Here is an 18,726-nt window from a genome sequence, read left to right as displayed (position 1 = left end):
TTGCTCCAACCGCATGGCTTCCTCAACTTTCAGTCCAAAGGGTGCCTCCAATACTACGCTGATCCTAGCTCCTTGAGAATTGGAGGCTCCGTCTGTGTGCATCGTCCATATCCACTCAGTTTCTGAATCCAGCAATTCAGGTAAAGTTTCTAGTGTAAAAGATTGTATTTCAACTAGGAAATCAGCTAGAACTTGGCATTTCTTTGTGTTGACCCTCGTTTTGGTCAATGACACGGAGTCAAGAAAACAACAGAAAAATAGTACAAAGCTTGAGAAAACAATCTAATGGGAAATGAAGAACACAAATAATTATAGTGGTTCGGCCCCAGTGATTGGTAATGACCTACGTCCACTTGATACTATTATTAATATTGAGCTTCAAAGGTGTGATCAAAGAACTAGGGTTCCTAAGTTTCACATACCTTAGAAGGAGAAAACAATACAAATGATGGATAATAGTAATGCAATTTGGAAAAAGATCAAAAGATCCCTCCTTAAGCTATTTCTTGTATATTTATAGGCTCAAGGAGGGTTACATGAGTCAATTAGTCATATCTTTCTTTAATAAACGGATCTTTAGGTCATAATGAAGAGATATTCTCATATATCATTACAATTGTATAGATTTATTCATAAATAAACAGAGTAAGCGACCAGTCTGGTCGTATATAAAACTTGAATTTCTCATATGGAGATATCTCTGGTCGATAGGCGAACAACATCTCTGCCACATGTCGAAAATTCTTGCCACGTCATCAACAATTGTTTTTTGGATAAATACTTTGCTTTTCGTGGTAAGAACCATATATCATATGTCCCGAGTTCAATTTCCCATTTGGATAATCTACTAGAGAGATCGGGTTTGTTCAAGACATGCTTTAGTGGGTAATCCGTGTATACAATAATGGTATGGCCGTAAAATACTTTCGCAGCTTCTTCTTTGATGTAATTAGCGCGATGACCAATTTTTCCATCATGTTGTAGCGTTTCAGCATCTTACTGCAGTAGAACACTGGAATCTATCAGCCTTCGTCTTCTCGAAAGAGCACAGAACTCACGAAGAAGTGTGAAACAGACAGGTACAAGAAGAGATCTTCATTGGGGATGGGAGATCTTAATATGGGAGGAGTGTTCAGATAGGCTTTCAATTCCTCGAATGCTTTATTTTGTTCTGCCCCCCAAGTGGTGTTGGTAGATTTCCTGATGCATTGGAGGAAAGGCTGGCAACGATCAAACATGCGGGATATAAATTTGCTTAGTGCTACGATTTTTCCTGTCAGAGCTTGGATATCTCGGATGGTTCTAGGTTCCTTGACCTCTGAGAGCGAGGCAATCTGGGTTGGATTAGCCTCGATGCCTCTTTGGCTGACCACATACCCTAAGAACTAGCCAGAGGACACCCCAAAAGCACACTTGGTTGGATTTAATTTCATTTTATAGGCGTCGAGGATGTCGAAGCATTTCGTTAGATCTTCCACATATGAAACACCTTGTCAAGATTTGATGACCATGTCATCAATATATACTTCCATGTTCCTCCCAAGCAATGAGGAAAAGAGTTTGTGCATCAGCCTCTGTTATGTTGCTCCTGCATTTTTTAGTCCGAAGGGCATAACTTTGTAACAGTATAGGCCGCATTATGTTATGAAGGCCATGTGGATTCGGTCTTCTGCCTTCATTGGGATCTGATTGTATCCTGAGTAGGCATCTAGGAAGCTCATTCTTTCGAATCCTGCCGTGGCATCAATCATTTTATCAGTTTTTGGGAGAGGGTAGCTATCTTTAGGACATGCTTTGTTCAAGTTGGTGTAGTCTATGCACACTCGTTTTTCTCGTTTTTCTTTAGGACCACTACAGGGTTGGCTAGCCAACTGGGATACAGGCATTCTTCGATTGCTCCTATGCTCAGAAGCCATTGTACCTCTTCTTGTATGGCCTGGTTGACTTCGGCAGCAAACCTCTTCTGCCTCTGCTTGACGGGCGGGAAGCTGTTTGATATGTTGAGGCTATGACTCATGAAAAAAGGGTCTATTCCTGGTATATCATGCGGAGACCAAGCTAAAGTCCCAATTCCGGCTTTCAGGAACTGGACTAGGGTCTGCTTCTCTACCTCAAGAAGCTTGGCACTTACCAGCAGTATTTTGGATGGGTCATCATCATCTATACAGATTTCTTCCAGAACATCAAGGGTGGTCTGGGACTTTTCGCGATCTTCCTCTTCATTGACGCCTTTGAGACATGCTGGTAAGTTGTCTTGTGATTGCTATTTGGTGGGGTTGTTGTCAGGAGAGGAGGGGCCAGAATAATTTATTTCTTTTAAGGTGAAGCATTTCTTTGGCTACTTCTAACACCCTTTTATGTCGATTGTGTAACGGTCGTTGGGTGATTGGCACCACATAACTTGGTGCAAAGTGGAGACCACTCCCTGCATTCTGTGGATCTAGTTTCTTCCCATGATAGTGTTGTAGCTCGTGACGGAGTCCAGTGGAAAAGTGTGTTCTACGGCGACTACATTCAACTTAACTACGCCTTTTGGGTACACCCTTTGGCTATTGAACCCCAGGATTGGTACAACAGATGGCCTGATTTGAGTTTCTTCGAGCCCCATCTTCTAAAGGCTTCCCAGAAGAGGATGCCAACTCAATTGCCCCCATCGACTAAGACTCTCCTTAACTGGCAATGGTCGAATTGCAATGAAATGACTAAAGGATTGTCATGGGATAGGTGTAAGCCCCGCAAGTCATCTTCTGTGAAAGTAATTGCAAAGGATGGATAGCATTTGTCTTCTAAAGCGACAAGGTTGACGGTGTGGCCTAATGATCTGTATCGCTTCACCCTTTCCTCCATTCTTTTACGATTTTTGGTTGCCCGCTCTTGTTCTGTGGTGATCTCCATGATCCCATGTATCATGGGGATTTGTTTGAGAGGCTCTTGTGAGCTCGTGGAAGCCACATTCAGGGAATCTGCCATGGGCGGTGTCGGGGCAGAAGTGGTGTTGGGTTGCGAGACACCGAATCTGCTTGATCCATTAATGTACTGGGTTAATCGTCCGCTTCTAATGAGGGCCTGGATCTGATTGTGGAGGTTGTGGCACTCGGAGATTGTGTGGGCATGTTCCTTGTGGAAGAGGCAAAACCTATTTTTATCTCTTCTTTCAGGGGGAGTGGTAATTTTGTATGGTTCACGCAAGATGGGTCTGTCTTTGTTTTCTTCGCAGATGACCTCCTGAGGGACAGTGTATTCAAAAGACGGGTATCATGGTGGATCTTGATTTGATTTTGGTCTTTTTCCTCTTTTCATGTGATCTGTTTCTTGATTTTTCCTTTTGTCGTCCCTTGTAGATGGGGGAGGAGGGTTATTTGTTGGTGGCGTAGAAATAAGGGCGAACTTTTTATGCGCATGCTCTCGAAATTCTAGGACCCTAAAGACACCCTCAGCGCAAGTCTAGATTTCGGCCATGTCATACGGTGGTGTCATGGTGAGGTTTTTGTGTAAGAGGGATCCCACCTGTAGGCTTTTGACGAAGAGATTAGCCGCAAGTACTGGCTCCATATCGTGGATCTGATGCACTAGGTCGATGAAACGTTGCAGGTATGACTTTGGGTGTTCATTTTCACCTTGTTCAATTCAGTAGAGATCTTCCATCGTTCTTGGTGCTTCGCGGTTAGCATTATACTGTTGGAGGAAGGCTTCGTGAAGATCACCAAAACCGTTGACAGAATTGGGTTTCAACTGCCTGAACCATAGCAGGGCTGGTCCAGAAAACGTTGTGGAGAAAACTTTTCATTGTATGGCTTCATTGTTGGCTTCCAAGTCCATCATTTGCTAGAATTGGAATGGGTAATTGAGTGGATATCCTTTCCCATTAAACGCGGGCAGTGGAGGAATTATGAATTCCCACAGTTCGGGCTCGTTCTGTATCCAATCTGCAAAAGGTGATCTCTCGGTGGTCCTTGAAACCAAATCCATGTGATCAGTTGCATAGGCAGACCTTCCGTCCGAGAACTTCTGCATTACTTCTCGCAGCATCTCCTCTTTCCAGCTTTCCAAGAACCGGACAAAGCGGGTACGCTCCTCGGATGGTGTATCTTGTGTGGTCCATGTTTGGGTCTGCTGTGGCCTCTTCTCAACGACTGGTTGGGTTGTTCTTGTGAGCTCTGCACCGGCTCGCATATCTTCTTCATAGCGAACCGCCCGTTGTTCCTCAGCCCCTTGGTGAAATTGAGTTGGAGAGGGTGGTAGAGGACCCTGGGGTGACCTGGGTGACGGTACCTAGTGCTCCATTATTCTTCGGTGGCATGGCTTTTGTGTCCGAGTGAATCTGGATTGCAAGGAAAGATATCTTGATTTGTCGATGTTGTTAAAGAGGGAACTGTGTTCCCACAGACTGTGCCAATTTGTTGATGCAACAATTTTGCCTTTCTATATTTGGAGGAACTTTCCGACGAATTCTGATTCTTCGGTCCTTCTCTGATGGTGAAGATAACTTTGCTTATTATTGATCCGTCGGGGGTACCTGCAAGAAAGACACTCCAATGCCTGAGTCAGATTTTTGATCGCTTCATCTGAGTAAAAGCTCAGTATTTATAGAACAAAAATGTGAGATGGTTAGTTAATTAAGTTGATCCCCTGATTGCTGGGAGGAATAATTGAATTTCCCTCCAAAATACATTTGGATCAATTAAATGTGCAAAGGTCAGAGGTGCAGACCGCCCTCTGACTCATGGCTTCTAATGTTGGAGTTTTTGCAGGGTCAAAACAATCCGTTTCAATTTACCTAAAGTGGAAAAACATTCTGGGCCCAACAAACACAAAGCACAAGGACTCCAACTAGTGCTGGTAGTATGCCTTTTGTTTTTATCATTCACAGCCACACAAGTAAGAGGCAATTGGGCTATTCGTGAAAAGACGTACGTTTCAATCACCAACAATCTGCCGGATCGAAGCCATCTGACCGTCCATTACAAGTCGAAGGACGACGATCTTAGGACCCATGTGATACCTTTCAATAGGTCCTATGTGATAGTATTCAAACCAAGTTTCTTGTGCAACACTCTCTTCTTCTGTAACTTTAGATGGCCCAGCAGTAATCGCAACCATTTTTTCAACATATATGAAACTGAAAGGGATGAAGCCGAATGCTTCTTCAAATACCATCATTACTACTAGAAAATAATGTTCCAGCATCCTTGTATGCAAAGTGATGTCACCAAAAAGTTTAATATTTGTTTTGGATGGAAATGAATATATATGAGAAAACACTATATTATATATGTATTCCTCTAAAGTATTAAGGGATCAAGTGTATTATATTTTTTTGCAGTAAGGAATCAAGTGTATTGATTATTGGAATATTAATTAACAATATTATTTGGTTATTCTTGATGATATAATCATGATCAATTTAATTATTATGAAGCATAATTAATGTTGAAAAATAATACTCCCAATTATTATCAATTATTTTTGCTGTTCTCTCTCTCTCAATTTTCTATATGCCCAACAATGCATTCTTGTTGTTCCTTATTGACTAGTCACTTAGGGTGCCTAGACATGGCATCACTATTGGTGAGATTTAGTAGCATGCCACACATATTTCAATTTAAATAAAAATACGTGAGATCTAATATTTATTTTACATCCACTAAAAGAAAAGGGGCCTTTGTCAATGCAATTTTGAAGCGCGTTGGCAAAAGACGAATTTCACTGGCAAAAATGTGTCGGTATTAGTGTCTTTGGCCGGTGACATTCACAAACACGCCACCAAAGATTTGGACCCTTTTCACAGTTGCATTTTTGCCGATGCATTATGTTATACTGCGTCAGCAAAAGTGGTTTTTTTGAATTGATTTTTTACAGTGCTATTTTTGCTGGTGCATTATGTAATGGCGCCGACAAAAGCGATACATAACAAAAATAAACAATTTTTTTTAGATTTTTTTGAAAAGATTTAAGTTTTAACATCTAATCAACAATACAATTTCATATAGATTGTTATAATATTAACAACAATACTAATCAACTTCATAATTATCAACTACACATTAGGGTTAAAGTATTGTGATAATTATCGATTATGCTTATTTAACAATACGGTTATTGTTTTTTAAAATTATTTGTTATCATAGGTCTAATAAACAGTTTAATTACACATAAAGTTTATGAATATTAAGAATCTTGCTCTTAGTGAGCATTATTATTGTTACTCATGAGTATTGTTATTATGATATATATGCACGTTTCAATGTTAATATATAAAACCATATTGATAGTTTGTTGAAACCTTAAATAATTATTAATTTTTTGACAAATACAAAAATATGCTCGATCATACCACCACTACAACAAAATAGGAATTTTATGACTACATGTGGAAAACATTGTAGACATTTAATGTCTCGCCTAGTGGGAGACGTTGTTCTTGGAGTCATCTTATGTGAGTCAATAAACTAATAAATTTCAAGTTACACTAATTTAACTATAAATTTATAAACACTATTGTACCTCATATATAATGTCCGCTCAGTCTGTCCAATCATCTCGTAGTTGCAAAAGTGGAGGATATCCTCTTTCAATAACGAAGCATCATTTGAGAATTCAAATACCCTTTCTACAATTGGAATTTCTACCACGTGGTCACTTTTCCACCGATCAATAATTTCAACAAACATTTCAACATTTTTGTCATAGGCACTTCTATAGGTTCCTGTGTCAATGCCTCTATTCTTTGTCTTGATTGTCTTGGTAGTTGAGTAAAGGGCGCCAGTGACTCTTTAATTTGTTGATTAGTAAGGACCCAATGTTGTGGCAATCCAACATCGTACCCGACTGCTTGACCAACCAAGGTATAGCTTTCCATTGTAAGTGGATGCGGTAAACTAGCGCTCTCTTGAATGGCTACCTATACTTTCACATGATAATTTCCCGAAGGCAGTTGAATGCTATGTATTTCTGTGCAATGAATACTTAAAAGTTTCCCCTCTGCACCTATATTTTGTGTCGAACCAAGACACAACTTGAAATTCATCTATCACATTATAAAACAATCAAAGTCAGCCTTTTAGATTAACTAATTTATTTTTACCTTATCCAATATATATGCCATAATGAGTTGATAAGAAAATATTACCTCATCAGGAAATTTTGACTGTAGTGGTGGCAGGGCATATGGTGCCTGTGGGGGTGGTTGGTGAGCATATTGTGCCTATGTCGGTGGTGGAAGGGCATATGGTGCATGTGTTGGCGGTGGAGGAGCATATGGTGCTTGTGGTGTGTTTGAGGCTCCTCCAACACCTGAACCAGATGCATTTGATGATCCAAATGCACCACTTTTTTGAGATTGAATATATTCCATCGATTGGTTTAACTTTTCCTCATGTTGACGTGGTCTTTCTTTAGATTGACGTCATCTCTCTTCAAGGTCTTTATACGAGCATCTTCCACACCTTTTTGTTTGTGGTTAAATCTTCTTGGCGGTGGGCTGTGAAAAACTGCATGGGGAACAACGTGCCAATCGACCCCCCTAACACGTCCCCATGCTCTAGAGTGCCTAATTCCATAGTTAATATATCATTTGAACCTTCCTCCACCAACTCGCCATCTGCTACTTTTTTCCTATATTCTGCCTATATACAAAAAAAAAGAAACAATTTAATTAGTTAGAATTTAACACATAAGTTAATCATTGAAATCAGTAAAAAAAGAAGTCAAAGAACACTTACAATTCTTTTCACCACCACTTGAGCTTCTTCACCAACAACTTCTCTTTTCGTGTTCATCCGTGCCCATTTGCACATCTTAGATCTATCATATTCAATCAACCCATGACCCAATTCTTGCTCCATTTTTTTTGCTCTACTAGTGCATAACCACAACGTCTTGAGTGATGTGGATACTTGTTATAAGCTTGAGTTTCTTGTTTTATGTTCCTCATCTCTTCCCACTCTGGGGTTAGTCTTTTTGCAAGAAAAATTTCCAATCTTCAGGATCGTAATATTCAATGAAGTCTGATGGCGGTTTGTCAAGAAGCTCAGGAGCTACCTTCTTATATACATAAACAATATCTTTTGTTAGTCTTGTTTTCCCATTTCTCCATGCCTTTCTTGCTTATTTGAGAACGTCTGTTTTAGCAGAATTAGGTAGTTTGAACGTACCCTACACAAAATTAACAATAATTTTTTTAAAAAAAATTTAGTACATGTTAGGATAAATTTAATAGTTAATATTAAAGCTTACCTGGATTTGACCCCATATCGTTTCTTTTTCATCCTTTTGTATTTCTTTCCAATTGTCAATATTTAAAGGAAGGGGTTGTGTGTGATAGAAGACCAATAGTGTTGTTCATCTTGGACCCCCCTTTTCCCATCGCTCGACCAAAGTGATTGTACTCGACCTCATAATTATGACCCTCACTTCTTGCGTTGATTACATCACTACTAGTTGTTTTGCCCCTATACTTCTTGTTGCACCTAGATTTCGATATAAGAAGTTATGACCCCGAAAACTGGGCTCATCAATTGTGAGCTCAAAACTTATGCGGTCATCATATGATCAACCCGTCAGACCTCTCTAAAGTAAACAACGACCTCGAGGGTGTGTAGCCTCGAATATTCTCTGAGCTCGCGATGGACATGGTATGACACATGAATATATTTTTCCCTGATTGCCTTCACGCGAGACAGCTCGGGAAGTGCAAGCTCGGATGTGACATCATCGTCAGCATCTACTTGTTCCGAGCATAAGAGAAGCTGGGCAGCAAGCTCGTGATCGATTGATAGTCTCGGAAAGTTCAATGACAATTACGTGTGAACATGTTTATTGTTGTACAATCCCAATATTTAAGGGAAATCATTTAATCTGTTATCCGTTCCCGATATTCATGGGACGTTTTCGTGTGTGTAGGAAATAATGCATTAAATAGCATTATATCAATTAATTTGCCGAATATCTTCCCGAGATATGTGGGAATGAATTCTACAGCCTTCTCTATAAATAGAGAAGAAAGCATCATTTGTAGAGGACTGATTTTCTGATTTCTTGAGAGAAAACTCTGGGCAACTCTTCTTAGAAAAGTTTCCAGAAAACTCCCAAGTCTTAATAACACAGACTCATGGATGTAACGACCCAACTATTCTAGACTTTGGACCATTAATGACTACTATACTAATCTTAAGAAAACGTACATATGAAATAACCATAACTTTATTTAAAAACTGTAAAGTAAAGGTTAAATACATAAAAATTCATTTAGGATATGGGATCCCATTGTTTTGAAAACAAAACATAACCTAAATAAATTGGTTACAAAAGTAAGTGCGGAAAAATAATACATAGAAATTATAACTAAAAGACTTAAAAACTTCATCCTCGAATCGAACACGCAATCCACCGATTCCATCCTGCCTCAATACACATCCTCAAGCTGCCAAGAATCTTTCCGTCGCCATAACTATTTTCCTGCACATATAAACATAAAGGAATGAGCCTAATGCCCAACAAGGAAAAACTACTAACCACATAAACATACACATAAAATCATATCATAACATATGCTAAAAACATATCATAACATATACTATATAAGACTATACTAATAATGGCCATTATGACATGTGATAAACCATCTACATCCCCTGTCTAATATTTGAGGTAGGTTAGATCACATGTAGTGTATGATAACCCATCTACGTCCCCTGTCTAATATTTGAGGTAGGGTAACTCATAACATAACATATAAAAACATAAACTTATCATAACATATTAAACATAACATAACATAAAAACATAACATATCATACAAACATACAAGATCTAGCCTATTTTCCTTACCAAAAATACCGAGATGATGAGAACAAGGTCAGGATTTTGGAACACTCCTAAAAACCATTAATAGAGATGTGAGTTTTCTAAAAGAAAGAGATGAAGAGGAATGAACTAAACCATCGAGAAGATACTTACCAACAAGAAATCTCAAGTTCGAAGAACTTAGATTCCTAACCAAGAATAGAGAAGATTGGGTTAGGAATTGAGTAGAGAAAAACTATAAGAACTAAGGAAACAATACAGAAAAGGAACTAAGAATAGGAATACCTTTGAAATTGCTATGACCGAACTACACCTCGAAACCGAAATACACTCTATGAACCTTACTTCCCAAGTGTTTAATAAGCTTAGAATGACAAAGCTTATAACCCCAACCCAAGTGTTTATCACTCTATAGTCTCACTAGCACCTAGAAGGCTCTGATCAATCCTTGAAGAATGAATGAAAATGCTTGGTGCTGGGTCCTATTTATAGAGTTCTAGGAATAAAAATCTTCTGATTTTAATCCAAATTTAAATTTAAATTTAAAATAGAATCCTAAGGAATAAAAATCTTCTAATTATAATCCAAATTTAAATTTAAATTTAAAATAGAATCCTAACTTCTAACTTTCTAAATCTCGTAACTCTAAACTAACCTACAGTAAAATCAACATATCTGGAGCTATAGAACTCCGATTTAGAATATCTTTATTTAGTTAGAAAGATAATTAAATTATCTACAACTTTTTAGAAATACTATTTTTCGAAATTCATAACATAACTGGGTCAAAAATAGGTTAGAAGTTACAGTACCCTAAAGTTACGAAAAAAAATCTATTTAATTATCTAAATAACAACCTAATCGACAAATAAATAAAATTGTGAGTCTAAATATCTAAATAAATATCATGCTCCTAACAGTGAAGACTAAGTCTTATATTTCCTTTATTAAAATAATGATTCCTTAATAATCATGCATATGACAAGTGTCATAATCCTATTGGCTCTATCTACACCTTAGGTTATAATAATCATCATATTAATAACCAGCAATATTAATCAAACCTTATGTTATAATTAATATTCTTAAACTATAGGTTAAACTTATAAAATCCATAACTATTGCTAGGAGTTTCCAACTAAATCCCGGCTTGAACCAAAATCCACAGTAATAAACATACTATAACTACTACTAGCTATTACTATTACTACTATTATCTAACTAGCTAGGTAAAGTTCTTGGACTCTACAATTCTCCCCTACTAAAAAGAATTTCATCCTCGAAATTTACTTACCAAATAATTCCGGATACCGCCCTTGCATGTCCTCCTCCAACTCCCACGTTGCCTGCTGTTCAGAACTATTACTCCATAGGACTTTGACTATTGGAATACTATAGGACCGTAACTATTTCATCCCTCTATTTAGGATGCTAATCGTCCGTTCCTCGCAACTCAAGTCTTTCTGGAGTGCTATCGTATCGTACTTGAGGATGTGAGATGGGTCTAACACATGTCTATGCAGCATCGAGATGTGAAATACATTATGACTATCTGCTAAAGCTGGCTGTAGGGCTAATCTATATGCAACTGCTCCCACTTTGTCCAATATCTCAAAAGGACCTATAAATTAGGGACTAAGTTTTCCTTTCTTCCCAAACCGCTTCACACCTTTCATAGGAGATATTCTTAAGAAAACTTGATCTCCGACTTTGAATTCCACATCACACTGCTTAGCATCCGCATAACTTTTCTAACGGCTTTGAGCAGCGAGCATACGCTTTCTAATCAGTGCTACTACATCCTGAGCTCCTCTAACAGCTTCAGGTCCAAGTAGTTGCCTTTCTCCTACCTCGTCCTAATGCAACGACGATCGACCCTTCTTCCATAAAGTAGCTTGTAGGGTGCCATCCCGATTGTTGACTGGTAGCTATTGTTGTAGGAGAATTCTATCAACATCAAATACTCACTCCAAGATCTCGATGTAAACACTGATCCTCCATCGAATACTATTGTCTTAGAGATTCTATGTAGTCGTACTATTTCTTGGACTTAAACGTTTGTGTATTGATCCACTGTGTATGAAGTCTTAACAGGAAGGAAATGAGCTGACTTGGTTAATCTATCTATTACTATCCAAGACAAATCATGATGCTTACTTGTTCGTGGCAAACCCCTCACGAAATCTATGGCTATATCATCCCATTTCCATTTTGGAATGCTAAGTGGTTGCAATAAGCCTGTAGGCCACTGATATTTTGCTTTCACTTGCTGGCATACTAGACACTTAGACACAAATTCTACTATGTGCTTCTTCATCCTTGGCCAGCAATACATTGCCTTGATGTCGTGTTCCATCTTAGTCGACCCTGGGTGAACTGAGTACGAGGTACTCTGCGCTTATTCTAGAATCATCATCTTAATCCTTTGGTCATTTGGCACGCATACCCGATCCTTACATCTCAATAGTCCTTGACTTGATATTGAGAAATTTGTGGCCTTGCCTTCTCTGACTGCATCCATTTGTGCCACTAGTGTGTCATCATGCCCTTGCCCAATCCGTATATCTTCTAGCAGATTTGAGTGGACAGACAAATTAGCCAGCTTACCGACAACTATTTCTATTCTAGCATTGATCAGCTCCTGCTATAGCGACTTTTCTATTCCTGCTAGCGCTGCTAAAATTCCATAACTTTTCCTACTTAGCGCATCGACAACTACGTTTGCCTTTCTTGGGTGGTATATGATTTCACAGTCGTAATCCTGCACTAGCTCTAACCACCTGCTCTTCCTCATGTTGACCTCCTTCTGTGTGAAGAAGTACTTTAAACTTTTGTGGTCCGTATAAATCTCGCACCGTTCTAAGAAAAAATAATGGCGCTGAATTTTCAACGCAAAGACCACCGCTGCCAACTCCATATCATGCATTGGATAGCATTGCTTGTACTCCTTTAGCTGCCGTGAGGCGTAGGCTATCACCTTATCATTCTGCATCGGCATGCAACCCAACCCTTGCTTCGATGCATCGCAGTAGTCTACGAACTTATCATTGGGTGTCGGTACACAGAGTACTGGTGCTGAGCACAACTTGTCCTTAAGCAACGGGAATCTTTCTTCACATCTATCATTCCAGTTGAATCTTTGTTGTTTCTGGGTCAGGTTGGTGAATGGAGTGGCTATCTTAGAAAAGCCCTCTACGAACCTCCTATAATAACCTGCTAATCCCAGAAAGCTCCTTACTTCGGATGCGTTCTTTGGTCTTGGCCAATCCTTCACGGCCTCTACTTTAGATGAGTCTACAACAATCCCTTCCTTGGATACTATATGGCCAAGAAATGCTACTTGTGAAAGACAAAATTCGCACTTCTTGAACTTGGTATAAAGCTGATGCTCCTTCAGTCGTAGCAAGATTAACCTTAAATGTTTCTCGTGCTCGACTTTATCCTTTGAGTACACCAAGATGTCGTCGATGAAAACTACGATGAATTTATCCAAGTAGTCCTTAAAGACCCTATTCATTAAATCCATAAACGCGGCTGGAGCGTTTGTAGAGTCCAAGAACTTTACATAGCTAGTTAGATAGTAGTATTATATTATTTATAGTATTATCTTTGTAACTGTGGATTTTTGGTTCAGACCGGGAATTATTTGGACACTCATAGTAGTACTTATAGATTTTCTAAGTTTAACCTATAGTTTAAGAATATTAATTTTAACCTAAGGTTTGATTATATGACTGATGTTAAGGATAATATTTATTATACTATAAGGTTTAGAAAAGGACCAATAGGATTTTAAGCACATGTTATGAATGGGTGATTAAGGATTAAGTATTTTTTAGGAATAAATTTAATAAGAGGTAAAGTTTGAATGCTATAAGGTCAGTCAGCATCTTTGAATACATTGAGGGCTTAGTCAAGGTTGTTTACTTCATTTAAACTTAGCTAAAAATGTGTAATTTCGTGTCTAATTAATCAGCGTGTGCCGATATATCGCAGCTATAGGGGGCGATATATCGCAGCACGCAGATACGGAAAACACGAGACGATGCACAACAGCCTCGGGCATACTGGCCCAGGCGATATATCGCCTCCTTCAGTATATTTCAAAAGTTTTTGAATTCTTTTTCCTTTCAGCCATTCAACCTCTTGATAAGTCCAGCACCTTTTTGAACGAGTCTTCAGCCTCTGCTGAACGATTATTCAAATTATTTTCACCTAAAAAGCTATTATTTTTATTCAAGTAAAATTAAGATCCTTTCATTCCTAAACTCTATAAATAGGACCTAGTACCCAGCCATTATTCATCTTTTGCTCTAAGTTCAGAGGTTGCAAGTGCTAAGTGATTGTGAGAGTGTAAACACCTGGGTTGGGGAATCATAAGCTTGATCACTATAAGCTTATCAAACACTTGGAGAAGTAAGGTTTCATAGTACTTCGGTTCGAGGTTTAGATTGGTCTACAAGTCTTCAAGGTATTTATATACCCTAGTTCATTGGTATTATGTTATTTCTTTCTCATAGTCTTCTACTCAGTCTTCTAACCTTATTCTTATTTTGGTTAGGAAATCTAAGAACTTACACATAAGTTTTTGGTAAGTATGTTTCTCAAAGGTTTAGTCATTCCATTCCTTCCATTCTTTTCATTTTTTCTTCAATCTACTCACCCTGTTATATATGGTTTTAGGAGTGTTCCAAAAGTCCCAACGTTTTCCTCTTATCCCGGTAACTTTGGTAAGGAAAATAGGATAGAAATGCATATATTATATGTCTTATATGTTATCTTATGTTTCTTATGTTATGATAAGTATTATGAAATGTATGTTTTTAGGCTTAGGTATATGACCTACTTAGCTAGTAGGACCCCACTAATCTCATGGGCATATGACTTGTTTAGTCTATGGGACCCCAAGTAATAATGGCCATTATAGTATGTGTATGTAATAAGTGTTATGTTATGTCTTTATGTTTATTATGAAATTTATGTATATGAAGTATGTGTTAGATTTTCCTTGTTGGGCATTAGGCTCATTCCTTTTTGTTTAAATGTGCAGGAAAATAGCTATTAGTGGCGGTAAGGTTCGTGGATGCTTGGAGATTGTGTATCGATGGTGAATGGATTCAAGGAGTCGAGAGTTCGATTTCGAGGATGTAGTCTTTTATTTATAGGTTTATGTGTAATTTTTCCGCACTTTCTATGTAACTCCTTTATTTTAAATTATGATTTGTTTTTAAGACAATGGGATCCCATATACTTCTTGATATTTTTGTAAGTAACTCTTATTTTTACAAGTTACCTAATAAAATTATGGTATTTTCGCAATGTAAGCTTTATTAAGGATTTGTATGTATAGTTTCATTAATGGTCCAAAAGTCTAGAGTAGTTGGGTCATTACAGTTGGTATCAAAGCCAAGTTCCTTTGCATGAAGTTCTCCTCAATACATACGCTCAAAGCTCCGAATCTGACCGCCAAGTAAGTATTTAATTTATAGTTATTTTGCTTATGTGTATAGCTAACAACTTTAGTGTTTATGTTTTCAGTTAAGAATGAACGGAGCCTTAACCTACCAAGATATCCGAGCCATTAAGGCTTTAAAAAGAATAAGGGAGCCAAGAAACACCGTAGGAGCACTAGAAAGGATCACTCGAAGATTGCTCTTGTTCCACCAAGAGATAGGTCACCTTCAAGAGGCTAAGCAAATAAGGTTAAGATCAACGGAACAATATGTACTAATAATTAGGCTATTTAAAGATTTCCATCCTGTAATAGCAGCCTTAGAAGAAATATGGGAAAACATTAATGATGAGGATGAATTACCATTAGCGATGAGATATTACTTCCTCTTAGTTAGGTTCACTGCAAAATTCGAGTTTCAATTCACAAATGAGCAAAAACATAGGATTCTCACAAACCTTCCTAGAGGACACTTTGATGCTCATGACAATGATGATTATGAGGAGATAGATGACAATATGCTAGATGAGGGATCGGATGTAGAAGATCCCGATTTTTTGTTTTTTTTGTTTTTTTTATGATTGTAATAAGTGAAAAAAAAATTCAAAATGAATAACATGCTATTTTTATTATCATGTATGAGTTTGATTTTATTTTTGCAATCATAATAAAAAATAAATAAAATGAATAATGACTAAGTTCGGTGAGGGTGGATACAAATCAATGAACCAAGTTTCCTTATTGAGAGTTAGGGGGCCATAATAGTGGGAACGATTTTACTGATCCTAGCCCTCCCTCAATATGGTTAACTTTGGAACAAAGATAAGTTTCGAGCCTGAGAATTAAGTCATATAGGATGATTAGAAACACACTTAGAAAATAAAGATGACTCGTTTTTCTAAGTATAGAAACCCACTTTAAATAATAAATAAAGACCTATATAATTTTTCATAAGAAGTCATAATAAATAGGTTCGAGATATGTTTGTTTTAGAATAAGTTTTTGCCTTAGAGCCTATTAGGTAAAGTTCTAACATGTTTCTTTCAACTGTTAGAACTCTGCTACGATGTCGCTCCGAAGATCTGCACGCACCAACGAAAATGCATCCAACGATGTTCCAGCAACGAATGAAGTCCCTCCAGTTCCCCGAAGGGGAGTGCGTGTTACTGCTCGCTGCAATGCGCCGGCACCGCCAGCTGACAACACTGCGGAGATCGCCAGACTGCGACAGCAAGTCAAGGAACTTTTGCAGCAACAACGCCAAAAGGCTCAATCTCAGCCTCAGCCTCCGCCACAGCCTCAGCCGCAGCCACAGCAAATGGCCCCAGCACCCCAACAAGTTGGTCCATATGGGGGATGGCCAATGACGAATTACGCGCCGTATCCAGTACAGTACATGGAGCCAGTATATGAGAGGTTCCGCAAGCAGCATGCTCCAAACTTCGAAGGGACTACAGACCCCTTTGAGGCAGAAGAGTGGCTAAGGAATGTGGAGCCGATTCTGACACACATGAACCTTAGTAATGCGGACCGCATATCCTGCGTCTCGTCTTTCCTCAAGAAGGATGCCAGGATATGGTGGGACTTGGTCTGGCAATCCCATGATACTGCCACCATGACATGGACCCGATTTATGGAGTTGTTCCATAAAAAGTACTACAACTCAGCTGTACTCGCGTCAAGAGTTGAGGAGTTTGCCAAACTGAAGCAAGGAAATTTAACAGTGGTAGAGTATGCTCGTCAGTTCGACCGCTTAGCAAAGTTTGCAGCAGAGATGGTTCCAACCGATTTTCTGAGGGTGAACAAGTTTGTTAGGGGACTTCGACTGAAAATCGAGATGGGGGTTAAGCTAGCAAACTCGGGAAACACTACATATGCCGATGTTCTTGAGACGGCAATCGAAGTAGAAAGGTTGCAGGCCAATGTAAGCAAAGAAGAAGCCAGTAAGCCTGAACCTAGACAGCAGAGCCAACCTCAGGCCAGTCGAAACAACAACAACCATAATGGTAGTAATCAGTCCAGCAACAATGGTAACGGCCAGAAAAGACGGCATCCGAATAACAAGAAGTTCGACAGTGATAAGAAGGCATGTAAGAATAACGGAGGGAATAGGCCAGGCTACGTGGAATACCCGCCATGTGCTAAGTGTTAGAAGAAGCATCCTGGAGAATGCCGCGCCAACACCAAGGAGTGTTTCAACTGTGGTCAAGAAGGGCATCGTAAAAGAGATTGTCCTCAGCAAAAGCCAGAAGGGAAGAAGGACGAAAAGATGGTTCCTGCTAGGCTTTTTGCTTTAACCCAAGGAGAGGCCGATGCTAGCAACAAGGTGGTCACAGGTCAGGTTTCTATCCTCAATAACTTATGTCATGTATTATTTGATTCGGGAGCCACTCATTCATATATCTCGTTAGGAATGATAGAAAAACTAGACAAACCTAGTGAAAGATTTAGAACTAGGTTTGTAACCGAGTTGCCTTCGGGCAAAGTAGTTCTATCATCACGAATAGTACGAGGCGTACCAATCAAGATTGAGGACATAGAACTAGAAGGAGACCTGATAGAGCTAGTGATCAAGGACTTCGACGTAATACTAGGCATGGATTGGCTAGCACGGCATGGCGCAACGATCGACTGCAAACGCAAGAAGGTGATGTTCGAGACTCCTGACGGCCAGAAACTATGCTTCATGGGAGAAGCTTCAGGATTGCGCACCTCGTTAGTGTCATCTCTCAAAGCTCAGAGAATGATGGAGAAAGGATGTCAAGCGTTCTTAGCTAGCATCACAAACGTGGAAAGGGAGACCCCACTTAAGGTTGGAGATGTCCGAGTTATACAAGAATTTCCAGAACTATTTCCCGATGACTTGCCAGGATTGCCACCAAATCGAGAAATAGACTTCACGATAGAATTAGTACCAGGCACCGAGCTTATCTCTAAGGCACCATACCGGATGGCACCTATGGAACTCAAGGAGTTAAAGACGCAGCTACAAGAACTCTTAGACTTGGGTTTTATTAGGCCAAGCCATTCACCATGGGGAGCTCTGGTACTATTCGTGAAGAAGAAGGGCGGGAGTATGCAGATGTGCATAGACTATCGTGAGCTGAACAAAGTAACGATTAAGAACAAGTACCCGCTACCTCGTATCGAAGATTTGTTTGATCAACTCCGAGGCGCGACGGTATTTTCAAAGATCGATTTACGGTCAGGATATCATCAGCTCAAGGTAAAGGGAGAAGATATTCCTAAGACAGCCTTTAGGACTCGTTATGGACATTACGAGTTCTTGGTGATGTATTTTGGTCTTACTAACGCACCAGCCTTGTTTATGGACTTAATGAATAGGGTCTTCAAAGACTACTTGGATAAATTCGTCGTTATGTTTATCGACGAAATTTTAATATACTCCAAGGATGAAGTAGAGCACGAGGAACATTTGAGGCTGATTTTGACGCGATTAAAGGAGCATC

General features: G+C 39.0%; 1 protein-coding gene across 1 annotated transcript; it reads right to left on the bottom strand.

Annotated features, from left to right (window-relative positions):
- Window positions 1-2,640: 2,640 nt before the first annotated feature.
- On the bottom strand, window positions 2,641-3,552 carry LOC133815662 (uncharacterized). The gene is made up of 2 exons (XM_062248475.1): window positions 3,508-3,552; window positions 2,641-3,225 (listed from the first exon to the last, which is right to left on the bottom strand). The coding sequence occupies exons 1-2, from the start codon at window positions 3,550-3,552 to the stop codon at window positions 2,641-2,643; spliced, it is 630 nt and encodes a 209-aa protein (XP_062104459.1).
- Window positions 3,553-18,726: the final 15,174 nt, after the last annotated feature.

The sequence above is a fragment of the Humulus lupulus genome, chromosome 2 (assembly GCF_963169125.1).
Source record: "Humulus lupulus chromosome 2, drHumLupu1.1, whole genome shotgun sequence".
Lineage (NCBI taxonomy): Eukaryota > Viridiplantae > Streptophyta > Magnoliopsida > Rosales > Cannabaceae > Humulus > Humulus lupulus.
Note: the sequence above shows the minus strand (reverse complement) of the source record. Positions and strands in the feature narration are given on the sequence as shown.

What these genes read in the sequence shown, in the direction of transcription:
- LOC133815662 (XM_062248475.1), bottom strand. Translation starts at nt 3,552, where the DNA reads ATGGAGCCAGTACTTGCGGCTAATCTCTTCGTCAAAAGCCTACAG. An exon ending in TCTTCGTCAAAAGCCTACAG is followed by an intron (nt 3,226 to 3,507) that starts GTGGGATCCCTC and finishes ACTGTCCCTCAG; the next exon opens with GAGGTCATCTGCGAAGAAAA.